This window comes from Thunnus maccoyii, chromosome 15, assembly GCF_910596095.1.
Source record: "Thunnus maccoyii chromosome 15, fThuMac1.1, whole genome shotgun sequence".
In the NCBI taxonomy this organism is placed as follows: domain Eukaryota; kingdom Metazoa; phylum Chordata; class Actinopteri; order Scombriformes; family Scombridae; genus Thunnus; species Thunnus maccoyii.
The window spans coordinates 14,591,828-14,619,291 of NC_056547.1; the positions used below are offsets into that span (position 1 = coordinate 14,591,828).

A 27,464-nucleotide genomic window follows, 5' to 3' on the forward strand; every position below is an offset into this window, starting at 1 on the left:
TGATACACAAACATATTTTCACTCATAATTTAATGGTCAGACAATAATATTTTATACAAGAGCTAAGAGATTGGGAACTATGATCAATTTTATATCTATTTCTAATTAAAAAAAGAGTGTAGTTAGACAAAAGTGGCCAAATAAAGTGTCAAGAGTTCATAGGTGGTCACTGGTTTACAATATTAGTTAGGGCAGAGCACACTTTCTCCTTCACTGTTAGTTATAACACCGGTTGTTTGTGGCAATAAAATGGACTAACAGACAACAAGAGGCCTGTAGAGATATGCAATAATGCAAGCAGTACAACAAAAACCCACAGTTCTGGTCTCCTCCACCCATCATCATCCATAGTCCAATAAGAGGAACTGCAGGGGGTAAGCCTACAGACTCTATTCCAGACAAATTCCCTTTGAGTCTCAAGTTGACTCCCCGTGGTGAAGCACGGCAGAAGTGACAGAAACATGACTAGTCATTTAACACCATTTTTTTCCCATTCATGTCCTGGTCCAGAGAAGTAAATTTAGATTCAAAATGGCTAGTCACTTACACAGGCACAAAAAGAACTGAACTTGAAGGGGTAGATTCAGCGAATATGAAAGAGAATTTTTTAAAGTTTAGTTTAGTAAGAGTTTTTTTTTTTTACTCGATATAGAGAGGATAATTGAAGAATCGTGCCTACTCTTGTCCAGACAAATGAATGGCAGATTTTATCATTCAGATTTTTTTTCAAAGTCACTGTCAGAGGAATTTGTCAGATAACTGGTATAAGTAAAGTTCTAAACTTTTCAGTAATGGGAATACCTAATTTAGACACAAGTACCTAAAAACAGTCCGCCTCTGCAGTATTTGTGTAAAGATAATGGCCATATTACACCTCTGCAGGTTACAGCTGGGAAAGCATTGAGGGTATTTGGCTTCATACTGAGTCCCATTTCTGCACCAATCATCCACTTGATTTGTCATTACATGACCACTTAACACTGAAAGTTCCAAAATGCTCCACCACAGCTCTGTATTTTTGGTGAAACTGACAACTTGATGATGTCGGCACAATTTAACTGCTTTAATCATGCTGCCAAAATACTTTGGTTGCCTAATTAGCTCCTCGGGGACTAAGCCAGAACCATATTTGGTCATAATTTGGACGGGAAGAGTAGCAACGAATGGTTCAATCCAAAATACAATTGTGCACAACTTACTAAGGGTTTTTTGTTGTATTTTACTACTTTTACTACATTTTCAATAATCAACGAGACTGGAGCTTCCAGCTTCGATCTTATTGATGCAGAAAGTAGTGTGTCCTTTAGTGAAAGGGCACAGTGTCAGGGTGGTGGATAGGCTAGAATTGCATCAGACTTTCATGGCAGAGACCTGAGTTTGTGTGTCTGTCTCTAACCAATAATTAATGTTTTCTTTTCCTTACCATGATGACAATGTTTGCCCAACCATTTTAGTCACTGAAACCTTAATCATACCCTATCCATACTATAGTTGCTATTCACTGATATTGTAGCTATGTTAATGGAAAATGTTGGCATTAACATTCAAAAATGTCGCCCAATATCAGTATTTTGTGTGAGAATGGGTTTATTTTGTTCTTTATGACACCTTAAACAGAAACAAGAACAGGGAGGAACGTCTCTAATAAATCCTGCACACATACAGGCACACACATATATTACATACACATATTGCTCTTGCACCTCCCCTCAGAAACCACTTTTGATTGGTAGCTGCTTGGTGATGGTGTAATTATAAGCAATTATGATTAATTATGAAAACATTAATGGAGGGAAAAAGGACTAAGTGGCAGCACAGGGTGTGTGTGAGAGATTCTCAGGGAGAGTTGGGGGTGGGAGGGGTTCCCAGATAGAGTAACGGCTGTTCATCTGGCAGCTGTGAAGATCAGTTTATACACACACAACTGTGTTGCTAATGATTGTAGCTTCTAGTGGAGATCAAACATTATGGACTCAGAGCAGCAGACCACTAATATCTCTCTGGGTTTATTACATGCCGCAATACAGACAATCAAACACGCACACACCACTCTCCCTGAAGGTATAAGCCTCAGTGTTGAGATTTGCCTTAGTGGTGTCTTGATGCTCTGTGTAAACAAATATTATCTGTATTCAATATGGTCTTGAAACAACTTCAAGCAGCCAAGTGGCCTTACTGGTGATCCTCTCATATGCTCTCTAAGCGCAATACAAAAGTACAAATATTTGGCTTATGTTCACTAAACCTTGTGTCACTCAACCATTGCTGAGTACTTTTTCTCTGTCTAATTTTCAAGATACTGGTCAGCTCAATGTCAGATATATATAGTTTTTATGGACCATTGGGCATGCAAAATGATTTCATTAACAGAACCAATAAGAACACACTTTAACATAAATACAGTGAATAGTGAACAGTTAGATCCTCCTATGATTTGCAGTTAAAGATGCATTGTGTAGAATTTAGTGGCATCTGGCAGAACGGACTTGGCAGAAATGGAACATAATGCTCATAAGTATGTTTTAATTAGTGTATAATCACCTGAAAATAAGAATCGTGTTTTTGTTACCTTAGAAAGGCCCTTTATAGCAACATAGCTAGAGGGTCCCCTTCAACGGAGTCCGCCATTTTGCACCAGCATGTTTCTACAGTAGCCCAGAGCAGACAAACCAAACACTGGCTCTAGAGAAGAGGAAGGGGCTTGGAAGGGGAGGGGGAGGGGGAGGGGAGGGCTATTCCGCTGGTTGCAAACTGCAAATTCACCACTAGATGCCACTGAATCCTACACACTGGTCTTTTGAGTTTCATACAGAAATACACAATGAGAGTCAGCTGTCTGCGGATGCAATTTAATGAGACTGGGTGAAACAAGTTAATCATTTTGGAGGAAGACAAAATAACCCTGTTCAACACAATTACCTCATTTTTAGGGATAGAATATCCATCTGAGAACGTTAGCTGAATAGATGTACTCAGGTTTTTTTTCAGCCTTGCAATTTCCCTCTATGTAATTGAATGAGCAGATAATGACGGCTGTCTGACTGCTCACAAAGAAACATGGAGATGTCAATTATAAGCCCTTTACCTCCACTTCAACAGTGTGCATGTGTGTGGGTGCGCTCTAGTGTCTGTGTGTGCGCATGACATGCATGTGTATATACAAGACAAGTGTGTGTTTGTGTCTATGTGACCGTGTGGGTATAGCTCCTTGATGTGGTGATCAATGTTTCTCTGAGGCCTGGTTCAATAAACCATTAGATTTCCCCCTAAAGACATCCTGCCAACAGAACTTCATTAGACACACTCACACACATACATACAAAGAATAACAAAAAATACCACGCACACCCCCTTCTCTCACTAATTGTCCTGTGCTTACAGCCAGTAGCCATCAGGACTGAATAAGATCATGAGTTAGTTTGTTTGAGGATGCTTTTTTGAATCTACAGCAGGAGTGTTTGATCTGACCTGAAAGGGCTGACTCTGTCTTTCCTGAATACCAGAACAAATCAGCTCCATCGCACTTGATCAAACAAAATGATACAAGGTCTAATGTTTACAGACACTGCAAAAACAGACAAGCTTTTTATTACATAGATTTACTGTAGATGACAGTCATACTGAGGTAATGCACTGGAGTTTTTCCAATTAGGATCTTTGATTAGCTTAGCACTGGGAAATACAGGTGGCGCTTTGTGTCCAGCACTGTAGTTATTCAGTTCACTGCAGTTTAACAAACTGTTTATGTTCTAGGGATATGCAGAGAGCCCATTATTTGTATTTGTATCTATATTTGTTGCAAAATTACTTGTATTTGTATTCGAATAAAAGTGGAAAGAGGCTTGAAAAAACTTTTTTTGTTTTTAATACGCTTTTAATTTTAGAAAATTAAAGTGTTACAATAAGTGTTCATGAATAAATTACCTTATGAAGGAGGTCCCCACACTGGGTCTCTGACTGGTGTCTCCCAGAACTGCACTGACTACTGAGCTAAAACTTTGCTCATTGCAATTGCGCAGACAGACCTGTAGGTATTTATACACCCATAACACAGAGACAGCACAGCATGTAACATGTAGGGGAGAACTTTAAAGGCGATTCTTGCTTTGCACTTTTCATTTATTGCCTAGTTTTTACAACCTAACTTTGTGGAAAGGAGAAGGGGAACAACAGGTAATGGAGAGTCCCTTGGGAGCACTTTGCTTATGTCAGTAGGTCAGCTTTATTTCTGGGGAGCACCCCCAACTCTGGGAGTGATGTCCAAATTAGGAAATGTGCGTCATGTAGCAGGTGGATGTGACTCCCCTCAATGAGACTGATAGACGTGACAGCGGAGCAGAGGAGAGAGATTGAGATAGCGATGTAACTGACATGCATGCTGGTATTTGACATGGTTTTTGTTTTTCTTCCTGAAAACAACATTTGTATGAAACAAATTTTCATACAAAAAACACTATTTGTGCTTTGCCAAATAACGTTTTTGTATTCAGACTTACTCCTATTATGTTCGGTACAGATTTTTTCTAGATCAAGGCTGCAGTATCACAAAGATCAGACCTATAGAGGTAGAGCTAATATCAATTTTCTCTATGCACAAAAGTAAGCTTGTTTATATTCTCAAATGTCAGTAAACCATTAAGCTCTGACACACCATTAGTCCTTAAATCAAGTGGTTGCGCTGATTTAAGTCAGGGTCCTGATCTGCCTTCCTCTCTTTCTAACTGACCCTTCTCTTCTCTGTCTTGCACATCCATCTCTCCCTCCCGCTTCTTTCCCTCTCTTCTTCTCTTATCTCTTCTCACAGCTACCCCTCTCCTCACGATTAATTAAAACTCTGTATGTGTGTGTGTGTGTGTGTGTGTGTGTGTGTATGTGCCTGTGTGTATGCTCCTGTGTGTGTGCATGCTTATGTGTGCACATCAGGCTTCAGTATTAATTAAAGGTGTGAATGCTAATTGTTCAGATCAATAACGGGTCGTTAGGCCTCAGGGGCTGACAGCCAATAGGAAATCGTTATGTGTCTGACATCACTGTCACTCTGCTAAAGCTGCACTGCACTGTGACACATGCACACACACTCACACATGCCTGCACTTATACACACAGAGATTTGCACTTACACTACTGTGATGTGGAAAGATAGGTTCACCTCAAAGGTTGTGAGAGAGACAGAGAGAAAGTTTAGATGCAGAAGAGGTTAGCAGGACACAACTGGCACAATAGATAGAAACCTACTGTATGTCCCTAAAACTAAATCAATATCCATTAAGGAAAGCAAGAGACAGAGCAAGAGAGAGATGAAGAGAGCAAGATCAAGAGAAAGGGAGAGGAAGAGAAAGGTTTTCAAAAAAGAATCAGATGCCATAGTTGTCATTGAACAGAACTGAGTAAATGAGTGTGTCCTCTCAGAAGACCTTTTTGTGCTGATCAATACCAGAGCACTCTTTCTCTCCCCTACCATATACACACACTTTCCTCCCCTCTATTTCAATCTCTCTCTTCCCTTTAGTGTCAGGGTTCTAATTATCAGCTGTTGTCAGTATTGGTCAGATAGATAACTAAGACGTACTTTGACTTTGAAATCAGAAGAGAAGGAGGTTGTACAAAAGGAATATTACACAATTGGTGATTTACTTGATGGCAAAAAGACACGTTGCTCCAAAGCTGCCAGGCGGCCAGCTCAAATTACTAGCTCAAACCCACCCTCCAATTCATCATAATCATTATACTCCAACTAACCTCCGGTGCCACCCTTCCACCAATTACTTTTGTATGAGATTGTGAACTTCCAACCACTACTTATTCACCACAACTTCAGATTCTCTGTGTGTGTATTCCATAGAATTTAAAGATTGCATTCTTTCCTATGCTTTCCTACGTAAGCCCTCTCACACACAAGATGTCTCACCAAGAAACTCGCTCAGCACATCTACATTGCCGTTTTTATCTTAATGACCCTGTGGCCTTCCCTCCAGCTCTATCCCCAAGACAAACTAGACAGTTTGTATTTCTACTACTGTTAAGGCTGTTGATCATTCCATCTGACATTTTGCATTAGGGGTGTAATGTACATTACTATCTTCAGGGGTTAGTAGAGGGGCTTTTAGTGTTGTCACTTTCCTATATCTCTAATACCTTCAGACAGATCTAACGTTTGTCCTTAGTCAAACTGACACCAAGTCAGCAGACATCAGTGGAGGTCTATGCATGGTTAATGCTGTTAAGTGGTGTATGAAACATTAAGCGGTAACCCATGTACAGATTATTGCCTGTCATTGTCAAGGTGTGTGTGCATGTGTGTGTGTGTCTTCTGTGATGGACAACTTCAGCCATACTCTGGTGAGTACTGTGCAAATTTAATAATAAAAAAAAAGCACAGACTGAGTTTTCCAAGAATGTGTATGTATGAAAGAGTCTTCCCTCTGCTGATATAATCAGTGTGTGTGAGTGTGTTGCTTAACTGCACAGTTGAGGTGAGCTAGCTAGCTAGCTCTGTGGGTGTGTGTGTGCCAGCATGTGTGTGATATCTAATAGCTGTGGTTACTGTAGCGTGACTTATTAAATTTAACATCAAGAGACCCCCTGGAAAGCTGACTGACAGATACCCGCTCGCATACAAACACACACACACACACACACACACACACACACGTTCACACACACTCAAATGTAAAGCTACCAAGCTCACCTTAACTGTGAAACTAACCAACCAACACAGACACAGCTGAGTAATCATCATACATATAAAGGCGGTGATTATATCGTGTGTGAAAACTAAACAGAATGTAAACTGAGGAGTAGACTTATTGCATTGCCTGCCAACAAAATGAAGGTTAAAGAACAAACAGAAATAAATGGGTCATTACTAGGGCTGGGTATTGGTATTCAGTACCTTTAAGGCATCAACCAAAGTGACCCAGTACCAAGTAGTATCAAAACTTCTCCAGTCAAACGATACCTACATTTGATCTTTTTTGTATCCACATCCAGAAAAAATTACTATTCGTATGGTTTTGCTTGCAGCCAATTACTGTAAGTGTACTTTGATTTAATGTGACGTGTGATTGTACAGTTATTTAATAAATATTTCAATAATTTGAACACTTTCAAAATGTATTTGTGTAAAAATCATTTGGATGGGTAGGAGTGGTGGCATTTTTTGCAACTGAATGCTTCCATTCACACGACGGGTATCGAATGAAGTAGAAAAAAAATTATTGAATGAAGTACTCTGTTGGTATTGGTATCACTTTAAGGGTACTGGTATTGTAATTTTTTAAATGATACCAAGCCCTAGTCATTACCACACCAACAGGTGCCAAAGCACACACTACTAGTTTGTTTTCTCATTAATGCCTCACCCAATTATGAGTGCTGAGGAAAATGGACACCTTAATTAACAGGGCCTACATTAAAGAAAAATGTAAGCACTGAAGTTCAAGTTGAAGGATAGGGATCCAAGAACAATATTCCTTGACTTTGTGAGACAAGCTGCTGTAGCTGTTTCGGTTGAATGCTTTCCATACCTCACATGAGCCTTGATCCAAAAGCTGATCAATGGAAGGCTTAAAACAGGCTTTCAAAATTATTCTTGTGGAAGTGATATCAAAATGTACAGCATGGTGGCACCCTTTATGCTGAAGTACACTTGAAGACATAAGCAGCTGGCCTCAGCCCTATTTCGGTTCTTTCAACTCGTTTACATTCTGTCCCTTTTAATCTTTTCTTCTTCTTTCATCTCGCTCCTCGTCCTCATCTCCTCCGTTGCCACCAGTCTTTGTACTATTAGTGCAGTACAGTCTAGCATCAACCACCACTCAACACGTGTTCCCTCTGCACAAGACTAACGCATTTAAGTCAGTAACAGAGCACCACGACTGTGTTGTTTGTGTGTGTATTTGGGGATGCACAGTCGCTGGGGAATCAATTTGTAAAGAAGTCGTCCTTTTCATCACAGGACAAAACTTCACTAATTGCAACTACGTATGTTATGACAGATAGAGACATCACAAGGCATAACTCAGTCTCCTATCCTCTGCAAAGTAAAGGAGTTATTTTAATGAGATTTACTTGCTTTTCCAAAATCTGGTATTAAGATAATATTTTCCCCAAAGATTAAAATATGGGAATTGCAGCTGTCTTTCATACAGTTTTTCCCCAGTTTTACATTGATATCCAAACAGTAGTGGCCTGCACACAAAGTTCCAATTCTCTGGTAGCATTAAAACGTATTGAAACCATTTAACAATAAAAATTAAAAGGTTTAAAATATACAATCTGTATTTTTAGAGACGGGTTCTCTTCCAAGTGAGGGACTGTTAATGTGTCATATATGCATGACTCTTTTAAAACCATCATCTGACCGGCTCTGCGAAGGAATTAAAATATCAACTCAATTAAGAGAATACTCAATACAAAATTAAAATGTCCAGTATGTCTAGTTAAAATTGCAACATCATAAAAAAGTCAAGTCTAAAATTTAATACTGTGGGTTAGACTTCATGTTATGACGCAATCTGTAAAAGCGGAAGTTTAATTTATTAAATTGGGCAATGCTCCAAGCATATACTGTAAAGTGAGTGAAAATCGTTTCATCATCAACACGTCACCATCAAAATCCTGTCTTATTTAGGATGAGGTCAGTAGTCCGGTCATTATAGCTCATGTTAATATATTAATTGTGAAGAAACTTTTCTAAGCCTCAGACTTCAAACTGAATCAAATGACCAGCCATCAATTTCAGAGGGCAAAAAACTAAATCTACCGAGTCAGTTGTTCATGAACAAAGCCAGTAGTGCTGTGTTAATTTCCACTGCTATAAAGCAGTTCTCCTTCCAAGGAGACAGTAGCCGAGATATTAAAAGTAGTGGAAGAGGGAAATAACAAAATCTGCTGATAGAAAGCAGAGCACAGGGGCTGGAGAATACAGCGCTGATAGTCATTTTAACAATTAATTAGACGATTAAATATTAAAAGAAAAACCTCATGGAATGCCCTTAAATAATGAAATCTGCTGATGAGAAGCAGCTCAAGGAGGTTAGAGACCATTCAGTCGATGTTCCTTATCACATTTTATGGGATGGTGATACATTTGGTGAAAACCCTCTTTGATTGGCTGACAGTATCGAGGGATATGTTTTGTCTGAATGCCGCCTCGGAGTTCTGCCTGACTCACGGAATCAGAAACTGCCATGTCAGCATGACCCTGCTCATTTTCTGGTTATGCTAATCAGGTGACATTCCTTGCTGCTTGGCAGGAGGAGCTGATTGGATGGGCCGAGGTGGTGACCCTGAAGGAAGGCCGTTTGATTGGTTGGCTAATATAAAGCTGAATAATGGACTGACATTGGCCAGGAGGCTGTATTATTATCAACATACACTCACATACACACTTCCACACACACTACTGCAGCACATATGCACACTTCAACACCCACACACACACACTGATAATAACTATATACCAGAATAGCCTATATTTTAGTCAGGTGGCCAGTGGTTGTCTGACAGACCTGAATATCAAATCAATATGTCATTTGATGTAATTTCTATCCTGTCTCGGCACGGAGGGGTCAGCTATTCATTATAATTCCATCATAAAGGTATTTAATGTCATTCAGATATTAGGTCAATATATCATTTGCTGTACTTCCTTTAGTGTCAAACGTATATCTTACCAATCTAGTCACAAGATTTTACTCAACACTTTACTATAATTACATTATCTGGGTACCAGACTGAGAATTTTTGGACTCTCTCTGGCATTCAGACACCTATCCTTTCAAGGCACTGAAACATTTGGCAGCTTCTCAATATAAATCCATCATCAAATTAGTCTGTTGTGTCCAGGTAACACATTAATTTGTCATTTGCTGGACTTTTGTGATGTGAGGCACCAACAGTATCCTGCCCAGCTAGATACTAAGAAGTTTGACAGCCATTTGCCGTAATTACATTATCCAGACATCAAATTGATACATTGTGTGGACAGTCATTGAAGGCCTAACACTGAGAGATTTGGCAGCTATTTTCGTACCATACCATTATGAAATTATATACAATGATCTGGATAACAAGCTAATGTCATTTGCTTTTGACAAAGGCGGATACCCTTGTGGAGGCCAACTTCTTTCTGAATTACACTGAAAAGCTCACACATTGTTGGTTGCTTTATGTATTAGAGGGTTTACATGGACTTTCTTTGGTGTCACGCACTGATCTTGCTTGTCCAGACAATGATATATCCTATACAGTGAAAGTTTTAAGTATTTGATGTTCTCCACACTTGCAACTTGTTTTTTTCCTTCACATTGGGAGCCAGAAAAACAAATGTAAAAAGTAAACAACAATGCAATAATAAAGTGATATTTTAAAAAGTCCAGTGACAAAACTCTTTTCTGTATCATTGTGTTTGATGTTTCTGGGACTTGGTCCATGTCCTGTCCATCTGACGAATAAAAGGGTTAGATGGACAGGCAGGTGGAGACATGAATTCAAAAACACCCATATTTTCCTTCAAAATTCTGTTTCATACAATCTGTTCTCCACACCTGCTTTCACTATGTGTATGAGTGTGCGTGTGATTGTTTTGGATTGATGGCTGCATTGAATCTGACCTTGCAGCAGTTGGAACAGTGAGGAGCTACATTCACACTGTAGATAATGAACACACACACATACACACACACACTCAGTCACACATACACACAGCTTTAAAACAGCATTGATTTCTCCTGTTCAACTAGAAAGCATTGAACACATTGCATTATTACAGTGAGCTCCTTTTCTCTTCTTTTATCATCTCATGTTCCTTCTTCTGCTCTCTCGGTACAGTTTTGCTTTTCTATTTTTTTCTGTGCTTAATTTTCATTCTTAACTCTTCCTTCCTTTACTTTCTTCTCACTGCTTTTTGTTACTCATTATATTCTGTATCTTCCTTTTCCATCTTACTCCTCTCATCTCAAATCCTCACATACTTCACACTTGTCTGCTATACACATGGGAACACATAGGACACATACATATATATTATGCACACACACACACACACACACACACACACACACACACACACATATACACACCCCTGTCCAGGACTGTAAAAACACTTTTCTCCAGGGACAGAACTGACATATTCTATCTCATTTTAAATTTATGAACTGAGTCACAGCTGTACATGTGTGTATGCACACATAAAGGTTTACTTCTGTATTGTGTGTATTGCAGGTGATAACTATGAATAGTGAGCTGTGCAAACTGTGGGAAAAAAAGGGCAGAGCTAAATAAATAGATACAATGTATGAGGAAGAAAGAAAAGCAGATAGCCATGTTAAAACTACTAGTATACATCATCATGTCGTCACTAGTATCTGTATTTCCCTCCCCGGTCTCTTGGCATATCATATAGTGAGAACATTTTAAATATCTACTTACAACTTAGCAATATGCTAACCTGGAAGAAAAAGGGTATTCAGATGTCTGTTCTTTGCTGATGACACTATCTTGTTACCCACAGTAACATCAATAAATAAAAACATCTTAGTTCTCCAGTAATTTACCAGAAGGCATCAATTAACTGGTGAAAACTGAAGATCTAATAACACCTATGTGGTGAGACACTGTCATAATAACATAACCAGACAAGAGAAGAAGATTATACTCTCATCACAAATTATGATGGCTAGATACAAATTGTCTCCTCTTGCTGCGTTATTATAAAATGAGAAAAATGTGGTACAAAAATGTTACAATAAATTTATTAACATTATACTTACATAAAAAAGATATATTAGTCCATTTTGGTCAATTATATTATCATTACTACAAAATATCACCTTCAAGATTGCATAGACTGAATGACAGAAAGAGAGAGAGAGAGGAGAAACAGATGGATGGTAGATGATAGAGGAGTGGATATTGTCAGTCCCCTCAGGTCTCTTTGATAAAGATCAGAGCAACTGCAGCCAGAACCTCAATCACATACGCAAGTGTGTGGACGCACAACCACACACAAATACAAACACTGTTCACACTTGTGCAATATATACATCACTGATGCATACCCATGTAAGCAGACACACACATACACACACACACACACACACACACCCTGCTTGACTTTTACACTCAGATCATGTTCAAGTCAAAGAGACCAGAGCCAAAATCAATCAATCAAGTGCTGATAAGGGATCAAGGACCAACAGAAACAAATGGTGGAATGCTCCTTTAATGGCTGCCTTTAAATTTGTATGCAAACACTTTTCTAACTGAGAAATAGCCCCATGAGATGCTACTCTTCAGTCTTCACCGGAACTTTGTCTATCAGCTGCACAGTCATTCATTGGCTTCTGTTCACTGCGGTGACTCACAAAGACTTATCAAGTCTGAAATATCACTGGTGCAGGAGATGAAAGCATTAAGAAAACTTTCTCAGTGAAAGCTGAATTCTAACCTGAAATGCAATAAAAAACACTGTGTTTACTAAAACTTTAAATTTTGCCAATAAAGTACCACAATGGCTACTGACCACATGTTTTATGGAGCCAGAGGGAGCAATGGCCTTCCAGGAAACTGGCCAAATTGAATCCTGCTGGTCCTTTTTGGTTTAGTTAACTGAGTTTTTCTTCTCATTTTTTAGGCTGCTTGTCAAGTTAAACTTTTACAAAATGTGCCACCCTTGATTGCTCCTCATAAACTCCACTACAGTTGACTGTTATATAATTACATAGTGGTGGATAATCATTTGTTCATCAAAGATACTTTAATTACATCAACAGATAAAATAGACACTGAAACATTTTGTTGGTGGCTATTGATTTACACACAGAATGATAACAACCACACATTTACAGGCACTTGTCTGCCTTCTACAAAATAGTTTCCAATAGTTTCATTCAGCCATGGCAGTATTTCAAGAAATACATTTCATGGCACACAAAGATCCCTGTAAAATAAAATAAAAAAACACTAAATATCTCAGACGTGTTCATCCATATGTGTGCGATTTGCAAATGCATTATCATTCATTAGATCAATTTCCTTTATTACTGACTGTATATATTAGCATTGCTCTTGTTAAAAAACATTTAATCTTGTCCTCTTACTACTTTGTTGGGTTATTTATCTGTTCAGTTTCCATCATTTGTAGGCATCCAGTGTCAAAGTCAGTCCAGACTTGAGATTTCAGTGGTAATCAGTACATAGCATTTGTCCATTCAATTCAATTATTCAACTATTCATTTTTAATACTATCCATTTGTCTTTGTGCTTGCTGTGGTTTTGAGCTGACTGAATGAACTGTGTTTTTCTCTCCTCTCATCAAGTGAACAAATTGAGGAAAGTTTGTCCTAAATAGGGGTCTTTTTTGAAACTCTGAATTCCGAACCAATCCAGACTTGGACTTGCAATCTTGTAACTCTGGCAGATGGGCCGACCCACCAAGTGGGCCACAAGGCCACCTGCAATGTGGGAAAAAAATTGTGGAATAAAAAATTCGACCTGCCACAGCCCGCTTGATGTTGGAACAGCCCATCTGACTGGGAGTTACACAGTCCCAATTGTCAATAGGCTACCTATAGCGTAGGACAGATGCAGGAAGTGCTACCTTCATCCACCCCCCACCCCTTCAAGTGAATGTGTCCATCCATGTCAGAGGTCGAGCGGAATTATCAAATCAAGACAGAGAGGTTGGCCGATACAAATGGATAAATATCCCAAAAATGCAACTGATGTCACTGCCACCCAAAATCCTATCAGCATTCTAGCTGCAGTTATAACATTAACAGACCACTGCCAAATGAAGAGGAGGAGGAAAGAGTCTGGACAGATGAGCAGGCTGATTCCAGTGGAGAGCAGGGCAAGAAGAGGAGGCCACTGCTGAGGACAAGCAAAAGGTGCATGACAGCCTCCCAGCAGGTGATACTGCTAGCTCATGTAGTAACAGTGTTAACAGCGGAGCTAGGCCGGAGGGGATTCATCATACTGAGGATCCTGTCCCACTGAGACAGATTGAAGTTGTCCATTTTGGATGAATATGTGGTAAGAACCAGCACCGAGGACACAGAAGATGGAAATGGGCAGGGACAAGGTGAAGAAGAATGGGATATGGTGCATAAATCTTGCTCATCATGCAAAAACTGCCCAATATGCTGTTGCCAGGAGCACGGAGCACTACATCACAAGAGCATCTTGAAGTGTTCATGCTTTTGGCTACAGAAAAAGATATCCTTATGGCTTTGGACACTGATGGAATAATCAACAAGATGGCAGAGAAGAGTGCACTGATGAGACGTCTTTTCACCACCTACGGTAGGACATGCTATTCTGTTCTATTTACTGTTTAAGGCCGCTGTGCTATGCTGTTTTTTTAAATGATGTCAAGGCAAGAATGTTATTATGGCTCAGCTGATTAGTCACTCTGGGTCTGCTCCAATAGGGTGCAGACATGCTGCTAATCACAGCCTGACAATAGCAGTGAATGAATATTTAAATAGTGTTGGTAGCATGAAATCCTGACTGTTAAGCCTGATGTGTGAATTGCATCAGATCAGCTGTGAACACAATGTTGGATGATTGACTATAAATAGAGAGCTGTTAATTAATGTCCAATTTCAGACACATTTCCAGATCATCATTAGGCTAGGCCTATAGCAAAGCTTTTGTTCAGTGTGAAAATTAAGTTTTGGCTACTTTGTTTCATGATGACAGCATTGCATTTTGTCACAGACTACATTGCGTATGTTGGAGAAAAATGAGGCCGGTCCAGACGAAAAATTGCCAGGGCTGGATTTTGTTCCCAGTCCAGCCCTGAACAGATCTGAATTTGCTTTTATCAAAAACAGCAGCACAATATTTAGAATCTAAATAGCAACTCCAAAATGATAGCCTAAAATTTCATATTTGCAGGGTGAATGTGAGAAGTAGAGAATAGCATGACAATATTCAATCAGTCTGTAGTCTTGTTTTTTGTCAAAAAAATTCAGAACTTTGCATCTTTTAGAAAATCTATGAGCCTTGGCACATCTATGTTTTGTATAGTATATGTGCTGTCTTGTGATGCCCAAATCCTTACAGTATTGAGTTTCTTTATGTCAACAGAATAATATATAAGTAATATCACAAGAACTGATCATGTGACTTCACCAGACTACAGAGAAAATTGTCAGAAGCTAACCAGCCAGGAAGAAAGGCTTATGTTATTTATGATAGTTCCTGTATGTGTAGCTGCTGTAAAATGATAGACAAACATCATTTTATAGATACTGAGCCCTGACCTCTACAGTAAGTGAAGTGAAGATTTCTACTCGCTCCCTTCTAGAAAATCTAAATAATTTATATTATGATGGTAGAGGAGTCTGTGCAGGAAATGACTGCATGACCAGAAGGTCACTGGATTGGCTGGAAGCCTCTGTGAGTAAGTAACGCTCTTCATGATATTATGTGGAAGCGATGGATAAATGCCCAGATGGAAATGGGTCCATCAATGCCACTGACATCTGGCCGGTGAGAGCTCCCAAAGCGTTTAACCTGCTGCCAGCGACTTCTGTTTGTTTGTAAAAATACAATTTCAACCCAAAAAAACAAGATGAAGGGTAAGGAGTGGACAGATTGAAAGGTCATCCATCCTTTTATCTTATCTCATACAGACTGACTTTCTTTGAGACTTTCTCTACCCCTGCTTCAGTCAGAATTTATGTCTCCAGTTTCTTCAGAATACAGCGAGTACAACTGAATAACCTTCCCAAGGAATTTAGGCAAATTCTTAAAATAAAAAAAAAGATTTAATGTAACGTGTTTGAGTTTGATTTGTTTTTGAGACTTTGTAGAAGCATGTTCATTCTGCTATAGAAGAGGGAAACACCTTTAGTCGATTTCCACTGAATTCTTCTTTTTTACCTCCCCTCTCTATATTTTATTAGTCTTTGTTTATGCCTTCTCTTGAGACACTTTGTAATCTCAGGTAAGTGTAAATGGAGGTAAAAGAAGTGTATTACAGTGATATCATAGAGGGAAGAAAAACAAGCAGAGGAGAAAAGGAGGGAAAATCAGAAGTGAAGAGAGGTTGGGGATGAGTGGAGTTAAATGAAATCTCTGCTGACTTGTTAGTCACATGGTAACATGTTCTAGGATGAAGAATATGTTCTTCAGTCCATGTTCTGAAGGAAATTATTACATGTGGGAGCTGTGTGTCTATGCATGTACAGTGCAGCATGTCCATGTCCGTATATGTCTGTGTCTTTATGCATGCCCATGCCTCTGGACACTTGGATGTGTCAATGTACTGTATATTGTATGAATGTGGGTAATGTACTTTTATGTTTGAGGCTAACATATACCGATGTTATTTTGTATGATGTGTCTATGTATGTGGCACAAACAAGTGTTTGGATTCCCACAGACTTCAAAGAGGGTGTTTCTGGCCTGCATTATGATCAGAAAATGTGGCTGTTTCATGTTCCGTGCCTGTTAGATGTCTGCAATATGTTATTTCTGCAAAACACACTGCAGAACATGGTTCGAACAAAGCTCCAACATTCTCTTATCACATCACAATTACTGGCCTAGAATGAAGAGAGAATTTTACCTTTTTACTACTATTTTGTTTACTATTTACTTCACTTTTTCTTATTTTGTTAAGATATAAAGCACAAGCCAATAAAGGGAACATCCAGTTATATAAAAATGAGCAAAAACAAATGAAGATGAACAAGGAGAAGGTGGAGCAGAAGAAGACAGAGGAGGAATGACCAGAAAGAGGAGGAGAGTGTGTGTGTGTGTGTGTGTGTGTGTGTGTGTGTGTGTGTCTGAATGCTGTGATAATCTGTGATTCAATGTAATGTCCTCTGAAGTGATGGAAACATGACTGTGTGTATGTGTGTGTGTGTGTGTGTGTGTGTGTGTGTGTGTGTGTGTGTGTGTGTGTGTGTGTGTGTGTGTGTGTGTCTAAGTGCTGTGATAATCTGTGATTCCGTCTCATCAGCACAATATCAAACTGCCTCTGACATCACGCTAAATAATACATCACTCCCTTTTCTCTCTGTTTCACACACACACATGCACATATACACACTGTATGGTATGTGCCAGTGTTATGAATAAGTTATGAACTGACTGAGTCTTCAGAGGAAGAGGAAGGAATGTTCATGGAGTCCAACAATCGCATCAAAGTGTATCCCACCAAGCAGACAGGCTGAAAAGGATGGAGCAGCTCTGACGTACCTTTGCCCTGCCAATAGCAAAACTCCTTCCTATAGTGCAATCACCCCTGCTTCACTTTTTTCATGGATTCCTGTTTTATAATGTGGATATAATGCATACCTCTGTACCACTGTTTTGTCTTAGATTCTATGTTAATCCATCCATCTGTCCATTTATATCCATTCCTCCATTTTTTTCCATATCCCAGTCCAGGGTACCATGGTAGCAGCCTGCACATGGTAGTCCAGGTATCCTTCCCCCTATCCTCATCTTCCAGCTTCCTCTAGGCTCCCAAGGCAAGAATCCCAAGGCATTCCCAGGCCAGGTGGGATATGAAAGCCCTCCAGCATCTTCTGGTCCGCCTCAGGGTATCTTCCTAGTTTGTTGTGCCTGGAGTACATACACACTAGAGGGTCCAAGAAGCATACTCATCAGATTGCCAAATGACCTCTATTGACAGAACTGACATCAGCGGGTGTCCAACTCTGGACCCTCCACTTGTATTGTGAGCAGATTTATTTTTTTAAATATGCAAAATAGATAGGCAGAGCTGACAGACCTGTCAACAAACATGGTATGTCATATACTTATTTTGCTTTGCCGGCGAACTGCTCGTCTGTAGGTTTTTGCCGGGCTTGCTTAAGAGAGCAGGAAGAGGCTGGTGATCTTTCAACTTGTTGGATGGATTTTTTTTCTAAAGAATGCTGGCCAAACTGCACACCTTTCATTACACCACATGACAAGATGTGGTTTGGCTGACCTGATAGCATTCTGACTGCAATTAAACCTGTCCAGTCCTGCAACTGTAAGTGAGGGATACAGAGTACTCTGTTATGGGTAGGAACATTTGTAACATGCAGAGCCAGGCTCCCAGGTTATGGGTGCATAATGCAGAATATACCTGTAGGCATTATTTTTTAAATCTCCTGATATAGCCTAGCATAGTTGCATAACAAACTGGACTCAATTAAAATATACCTCATGCAGCTACATAAAAACAACCAGAGAGAGGCACTCAAAATGCATGGCATCAATAATGCACATCAAGTTTAAGTTATTAAGGGGGCAAAATCATTATCATGATTATTAAATGATTATCTGTGCCACCATAACATGGACCATAAGTAATTACTTAGATAGCTACAGTATTGTTTGTATTGACTTTACTTTTTAGGAATTGTTATGTTTGCTATCTGTATTCATACCAACTATACATTCTATGTGTAGCTGTGTCTGTGAAATTTGGGACTTTCTTTTTTTTTCTGCCAATAATGAGGGCACACAGTTTTTTTTCTCTCATTTCTAATCTAGAAATGTATTATTGACAGTGCTTAGACGTTACCTGCAAAATCTAAAATCTGAAATGGCTCCAGTAACAGATTAGGCAGGAGGATTACATAGACTAAGGATGATTTGCCAAAAATTGTCCAAATCTGGGTGGATCATTCCTTCGGAGTAAATCTCCTCCTTGCTGTATAAATTTACAGCCTAGCTGTGTGTTGCGGACACTATGAGATGTTTAATATGGAAACGTAGACACATCATCAGCATAATGTTGCATTTTTGCAAATGCCAAGTGTGGTCTGCCTTTCTGTCTCACCGACTCCTCCTCACACACACACACATGCAGAGTAAGTCAAACAGCTGAATGTATCAACAGCAGGGGCTCTTCAGATAAGTCCCCTGGAAGCTCTCACTGAGAGCAAATTCTTTCCATTTCACACACACACACACACATACACACACACACACACGAAGGCACACAATCACATAGATGAACATGGGCCAAGTAGCAAAGAGAAACTTGTGCCAGTGAATGAATCTGGGACAAGTGCTTGGACATACAAGTAGCACAAACACACACACACACACACACACACACACATACACAAAATAATAACAGACACCGCATGTGTGCAGATTTATACCAAGACACTTTGCAATCAGTGATATTGTGATTATGTGGTGCACCAGACACACATATCAACAAGATGAACACCCACCAACCCACATACAGACAAACACTGCAGATGCCCATAGAAGGAAGCAAAGGGACACACAGAGAGGCAGTTAAGCAGTGTGTAATTTTCAACAGCAACCAGCTGTGACCAAACACTGCGTGTGTGAGTGTGTGTGTGTGTGAATGTAAAAACGCTGTGATCTGCAAGTTAGTGAACAAATTTATAACTACACATTCAATTTACATGTAACCTTAAACCAGCTATAGTTCATTTCAGTGGGCCATTTTCACAGCAGACATTTTGACTCATTGCAGTAGGAGAAGCACAGGTGTTGCTTATAACATTAACAATGGCTCAGTTCAACATGCACAATACCAGGACCTTGAAAGTAGGCCAATGGAAATTCAGCCATAATTTATTTTATTATTTACACCTGTGCTTTTTAGATAACATACAATTTTCTACATATGAGAGGGGCCAGAGCCACACCGCTATTTTTTTGTGGTTCTAACGAGTGCTAACCAGTCCTCTGCCATGGGATAATCTCAAGGTTTTCAGTCTTACCACAAATTACGCCAAATGAGAAACTAATTAGTGAAACAAGCCAGTATAGTCGGCATGAAAGCATGAACATGTTTTATAGGACATCATTTCTTTAGAGGGAACATTCCCCACTGTGAACAAAGCATATGTGCCATTTATTAAAATTCACTTTCCACACTATCTTTTGTCATTTTAGTTTCTTGAAAACCCTATCAACAGTATTCTGTAACGAGCCACAATCCACATTCAGTATTACAGCCCAGATGAAACGGCATTTCAATGTAGGGACAAATTTGATTTGAACATTGAAAAGTGGATGTGTCATATTGAATCTTAACTCCGTGCCGCTAAAAGTTTTGTTTTACCGGAAGAAAACATGATTGGATTTTGATATAAGAATACAAAGAAATTGATTTTTGTTGTTGTTTTTTTGGCATATATTGTTAAAAAGGTGCACAACATGACCAGGGATGTGATCTTAGAGGGTTGAAAAGTCATTTTTCATTTCATCTCAACTAGGGAGGCACGATATTATCGGCACGTCATCAGTATAGGCCGATAAAAGCTCTAAAATGAAATATTGGCATCAGCGAATTCTGCCGATTATGAGAGGCTAACGTAAGCTGAGAGGCTAGCAGAGCGTTAGCCGCAGCATGACCGGAGGGAAGCACAGCCAGCTAGCCTCTGCTAGCCTCTCAGCTAATGTTTTACAGATGTCTCTTTTACAATGTTAGTCTATGGGGAAAAAGCTTTTTGGGCTGCAGGGGGATTTTTCGCTGCAATACCGCGAGTGGCCACTGAGAAAAATTGGCTGCAAGGCTGAGCGGCGGTGACCTATCCAGCTCTTATTATACATCCATGGGTGAAACAGTCCGTCAAGGAACTGCTATGTTCGGCTGCACAGATAGGAAACACTTCGGCTGACAGGATGTACCACTCTGTTTGGGGGGGGGGGGGAAACCCCTCTTCTTTTTGATTTATGACGGCGGTTGGCAACCAGCGTATTAGGTGCATTACCGCCACCCTCTGCTCCAGAGTTTGGATCAGAGATTAAATCCTACATATTAATCCTGTCTGTCTAATAAACTCAAAGAAAACTACTGCTCCACCCACTTGGCAGGTTCATTTAAGTTTTAATGCTGAGTTCCTGAACTCCAGGCATCGGCAATTGGCCACAATGAGTTGGAAATATCAGCATATCGGTATATCAGATATCGGCAAAAAATCCAATATCGTGCAACCCTAATCTCAACTTTAATAACCCAGCAGTATACAGGATGAATACTATCTCATACACCATCTGTGTACCTCTGCATCTTTAATGATGATGATGTGTAATGATACACATATGTTTATAACATATACATGGATATAATTAATATTGTACCTATGCATAATGACTGCATTATATAAAACTGTGAGTGCATTATGTATTGCTGCAGAATGTCTCACACTACGTCCTTCTCAATGACATATGGAGTTATATATACACAGTAGACAGTACTGTCACCTTGTCTGCGGTCTCAAAGATCTGTTCAGTGAATAGCAACTAACTACATGATTGTTTACTTATTTGTTTTCGCTGGTTTGTTCAGTGTCATGTGTGCGCCTCCGGTAGACAGTTATGCTCTTCTATTTTATGCTCCGGAACTAACTGCCTCATTGAGGACATCAAAGTTTTTCTAATCTAAATCTAATCTGAAATCTTTAATGCACACAGGACATGGTGCTGATACATCGTGAGTTCTAATTTTAGCCATCACTTCAACCATTCATATCTCTTCTTTCCTCTGTGAAAATAGCACCATTTTTGCAGGGCCTATGGGAATAGGGCAAAAGGGGATTGCTTGAGCTACCCCTGGAACAGGCCAAGTTCCCTCTGGAAGCAACATTTTTCTTTGGTGAAAAAACTAAAACTAAACTTTTTGATAAACAGTGAATATAATAAGGTTAATCTATATTAAATAATAATGCAAAAAGGATCTTTTTAAATGTTTAATAAAACCCCATGTGTTGCAGACAAAAGGTTTGGCTGTATTAGCTTAAGTTAAATAATGTGAACTTTAGTATTCAATACATTGGCTTTGGTGGGTTGAAATGGATCAGTTTGCTATGAACCACAAATCTGATTGATTGGTGTCCTGTGACAAAGAACCCCCCACAAAATGTCTCTGACTCTGTCCCTGCACATCTATAATACAGAGCCTTCAGTATGCTCACATTTTAGGTCCTGCTCTGTCCATGCTTTCCTCTCCCTCTGGATGTGGGAAGTCTGACAACCTCCCTTGTTGAAGGGTAATGAACTTGTCACCCATTAGTGAGTCATCCCCTGTGCTGAGTGGAAAGGAGTCATAAAATGTGGATTGAGTTTAGAACACGGCAGTTCTCCTTGAAAACTTTCTGAATCTGAATGGCCCCCCAAAGATTTGAATCATCTACTCTATGTCCACACTAACATAAAAAAATAACAAAAAAGTAACATTTTTAACATGTTTTAAAAGTTCTGTATGTGGTATTTTGTGTCTAGTATAATAAATTGTCTCAAGTATAATGTGTCTAGCAAACATCAGCAGGAGTTTATGGTAAACAAGGTACAGTTCAACCACTCAATCATTTCTCCACTTGACATCAAGTGGCGTACCAAGGTTGAATTGTTTTGATGTCTGGATCCTGCTAACTAGCCACATGCTTCTAGCTCTCTCCACCTACACCAGCCCGATGTTACAGTACCCAGAGTGGTTTCTATCTACATTGTTCCCATTGTTCAACTATAGAAGTCAGCGCTGAGGTATAACCTATACATTCTCACACACCAACACATACAGACACGCTCTGACCTTCATAGTTGAGTTTGAAGCCATGTGCAGAGACAGCAAAGTCACTGGTCAACCTCAAGGAGAAGACATTTCCTGTACTGGTGACTGGGGGAGGAACCTGGAAGCCTGTTAACCTGTAGAAACACAGAGAAAGACAGAACATGTTATTGAGATTACTGCATTTAACATTCAGGAGAAACAACGCCGCCTCCAACAGGGCCTTGCAACATGTAAACCTATAGCAAGAAAGAAATTGGCATTTTGATTTACAGACACCAAAATATACATTAATTAGTACAAGACAGATAGAATATGTGAATCTTATGCTGAGATGAGCTCAGAAGATATGTATTTGCTTATTTCATTTCATTTAACCACTTAATTATTGGTCAAGAAACTCATAAACCAAATTCTGTAATATTTCTGAAACTGTCCCATACATCTAGTAACCAATAATGTAAATTTTATATTGGATATATTAACTTTTGAGATCTTTAGTAAGTATTTTCCTTTTTGCTTCCTACAAATAACATCCTAATACAATTAAACATTAACTTTTAATACAATTCCTCTTTTAATATAAGTTTTTTGACAAAAAATGTGCTGCACTTTCAAGAAACTTCTCACGAACTATAACTGCTGCTCATTATGTGAGACGCACGCACTGACTTCCAGGAAATGATCTTACTCTTAAACTTTGCCTGTTTGATTACACCCCTGTCCCTGCTGTTTGCTCCTTCAAGTACCATTGCCTGACATGGAGCCTCTGAGGCAGAACACAAACAACCCTCCATTATTTGAAAATATAAAGAAGGGCTGCAATAAAACCGACTGCTGGCTTTTAAATAAATCAAGCCACAAGATTAAAGTGTACCAACAGAAAAGTGAACCCTGGTCAGCTAACCAGTAATACAAAAATGGGTTTGTACACAGATAGGTAAACAACAAAACCAGAGTCAAGTAAGGCAAGGCTGCCTTTATCTGTACTCCATGCTTTTGAGTTTGTCCTCCAAAAATAGGCCTACACACAACTACCCAGGTGTGCCTTCAGGTTTTAGATACCTTCAATTAAATGAGGAAGAAGAGAGGAGGAGTGATGTAAGGCCAACTTTTTTCCAGGTATGGAAAAAAAAAACCCTGTTTCTACCACTGCAACACATTTTTTTCTTGTCCTGCAGCTACAACTCTTCCTCTTATTTTACCTCACTCCTTCCTTCCGTGCTTTCTCTCTCTTCCTCTTTCTTTTCTCCTCCTTTTTGTCTTCCTCTTCCATCAACTCCACTCATACCATCCTTTCCTCCAGCATTAAGTCAATTAACTCTTTCTCTCTCTTCTCTCTTTACCTCCATCCACCTTCACACACTTCCTCTTCCCTTTCTCTGTCTTCCTCTCTTCTCTCTGTGGCATTTATCTCTCTTTTTCCTCTCTCCTCTCCATCTTTCTCTGGCATTCATACATCTACCTTGTTTTTTACTTCACTATCACCCTCTTGACTGTCTTGCATCCTTACCTTTTCACCTTTTCCCCCTCATTTCTACTCCTCCTCTTCTTTCATCGTTTTCCTTTCCTTTTTCTATCTCACCTTACTTTTCTACTTATGTTCACTTTCTTTAAATTTTGTTACCCCTCACCTACCTTCACCCCCTTCCTTCCTTCACTAAATGCAATTCATGGTACTTTTAAACAAAAGACAACATCTAATCATACTTTTCAGTATTAAGCTTGTAATTTGGGGAATACAAATTTTGTCATCTTCATTCCTTAGAACTGTGTGCACCTTACTGTTAAGTGTTTTCTTCTTAGCCACTCATTGTGCTTTCTGCCTTATCTTTTGTAATACAAAGCAGACCACTTGTGGAATATCAGACGCTACTTGACATAGGAGACCAATTAAATGTTCTCCTTGCAAATGTTTGTATCTGTGATTTCGGAAAGAGAAATTATGTCTGTCTGCGACCTCGACCTTTCACAACCAGTTGAACATTGGAATTGAGATTTTAGCATAACATGCAACTCCAGTTATGATAAAGTGTTTCTGAAACATTTTAAAACCTTCACACAGTGGAGTGGTTTACTTTAATTTAGTATTCCCTTGCCCCGTCCCTCTTCTCAATCTCATCTTTCTTTCTCCACATTTTAATTTATTAAGCTTTCATTCAGTAAAAACAACCACAGAACCTGCCCTCTCTCACCTGTGTTTCTGTACTTCCTCTCAACCCCTTTTTCATCTTCTTCTTCCTTGCTTTTATCCTCCACGTCTTTTCATCTCTCCATCCTCCTCTCGATTTCTTTCACGCTCACACCTCCTTTCATATTGTATTCATTCTCTGCCCTCTCTTAACCTCTCTCCTCATCCCTTTATTTCTCTCCCTACTCTGTTTTATGCTATCTCCCATCCCTCCTCTTATTTTTCTCCAGTTGGATTTGTTCTCTTCCTGTACATCCACTTTTCTCTAATCACTCTGTCCATCCACCTTTCTGTTGATCCAAACTGTGCTTCACCCCTTTGTGCATGCTTCCATCTCTGCCACCAATTGCTTTGCTGTCTTGTTTTCAGTTTCCTCTGTCTCTGTTATTTGGCCCTTCCTCGCATCTTGATTCTCATTTCTCAGCTGACTCACTCCCTTTTTCTGTTCTTTCATTCTCTCTCATCTAGTTCAAAACCTCTCAGAGCACAAATGGTGGCCACTTTCTTAAAAGCCCCTAACCATTTCTTTAATCTCTCTAATCTATATGTTATCTATATCTCTCTGTCTATTCTGCTGCCATCCTGTTTTTGGTCAATCTTTCCTCTCATCTTCTCAACTCTTTACTTCTCTCTTCCTCTCTCTTTTATCTTTTACTAATTGCTTTTCTTTGTATTATTTGACTACCCTTCTTAACTTCCTTTTTCATTTTTATTTGATTTTGCAATGTTTCCAAGTCCAACATGAAGGAAGAGCGCTTGTATGATGTACAATTGCGTTACAATTTTTCCAGAATGTGTGGCGCCGTGGTTACACTTATGGACATCAAAATATTAAAAGTAAGTTGATCACACCCACACGTATTTGTATTTTGAGCTTGCAACCACATTTATGAAAATACAAATATGTGCTATTTTTCAAATGGTTCTTGGCTGCGTGTTCTTCCATTGTGTGTCACATTTCAGTTTATCAAGATATGTCAGTAGTCCCAGTGAAAACAAAGACAATAAAACAGTGTATGCATTTATGTAACTGTAGGGAGCTCCTTGATAAAAACGCAGCAAGCATAACAAAGCAAATGTCAATTTATGTAAATAAACCTCCAACAATTCTATTCTCTCTCGATTCCTCTCTGATATCTTATTTGTAATGCGTCACTCCTGCAGAAGCAAACTTTCAGCACATATGTACACACACCCACATACACACCCAGTATACTACATTTTCTATGTATCAATTTATGTTTGATGTTATGCATTTTGAGATTTATGGGGTAAAAACAATATTCTTTTACAGAAAGTGACAGAGAGATGAAACAGAGGGTCGCTGACATTCAAGGACTATTTCTGGGCAAGTGTGTGTGCTTGTGTATGTATTTATGTATGTGTGTGTAGTGTATAAAGTGAAATCACATTAGCGAGTGAATGAAGAACTAGCTAATATCAGCGCTTTCTCTCTGTCTCTCTCTCACACGCGCCCATACACACAGATACAGACACACCATTCTCTTTATTTTCTCCAAAAAAGCAACCATGAAGTCTGGCTAATGCGATTGTCAGACCCCTTCTCTCTGTTTCTCTTTTTCTTTCTCTCTCTCCCTCCCTTGTATCTGATGGTGTCTTTATTGCCAACAGGGAAAATAGATTTTTCATATTATTACTGCCATGAAAGACAAAGAAACAAGGTTGAAGAGATAAACTGCAAAAATAAAATAAAAGAAAGAGGGATAAACAGAATCAAACAAGCAGTACACAGTCAAGGTTTTGTGTTGTGATGAAAAATAATTTCTCATATCAACTTGTATCTGATGTGAACTGCATAATTTAATCACATCAGTGAGTCATTTGATATAGACCTAAAGACATGAATTTACATATGCTTGGGATAGATATTCATGGGAGTGGTGTCAGAGCCTTCCTGGACCTAAAATTCACCAGTTTCATGTTCACAAGGTTTATGTAGATATATCATATAAATACCCCCACAAAGATGGGTTGAACGGAAGTAAGGTACATTTAGTTTGCTTTGGTTTGGTTTGGGTAGGATGGGCTTGTATTGTTCTGGTCAAGCTAACCTTGAGCAAGGTAGTAAACTGTTACCTGATCTAGGTTCTGCATCCTGGCTAACCAAGCATTCGGTCACAGGTTGAAAAGAGCTTATTTCTCTTGGAAGATCAAAAGTGTGCACCAAATCAAACCAATTTTTTAAAATATTTGCATAATGTAGCTGTACCTGATTAATATTTGGTATGGTGCTGATTTGAGGATACTGTATGGAGTTATGGTGCAATTATCATATCAAAACCATAATGGACTAAATGCCTACACCTTAACCTAACCACACACACACACAAAAAAACACATGCATTAAATCTAGAAACAGCTTTTATTCACTGTAAAGATAAGACAGAATGTCCTCACACCCCCACAATGTTCTCACTACATTATTAAGCCAAATCACAGGGAATGGTTACAAATTTAGTAAGTCAAATGTATTTCTGAAGCTGACCACAAAGAAGCAGCTGTAGCTCTCTCTTGCATTCACCACACGTGTACAGCTTTATATACTTAAATATTCATTGTTGAGCAACTCTGAGTTGATGTCTACCATGCCAATGTACTTGTTAAATGGAAAATAGAATATGGGTGCCAGTTTACATTTTTGTTCTCATCAGAAGTAACAGTTAGACCTCAGTATTAAAGTCTGTACCTTAAAGGCTGTTTATTTTCCCTCAGCTAGTGTCAGTATGTGCAACTACCAGT

General features: G+C 39.1%; 1 protein-coding gene across 1 annotated transcript in view; it reads right to left on the reverse strand.

Moving 5' to 3' along the window:
* Positions 1-27,464, reverse strand: part of csmd3b (CUB and Sushi multiple domains 3b) — a 386,683-nt gene that overhangs the window by 236,718 nt on the left and 122,501 nt on the right. Inside the window, exon 4 of the mRNA XM_042434723.1 lies at positions 22,538-22,650. Within this exon, the coding sequence (XP_042290657.1) occupies positions 22,538-22,650 (113 nt within the window). The remainder of the gene's footprint in view (positions 1-22,537; positions 22,651-27,464) is intronic.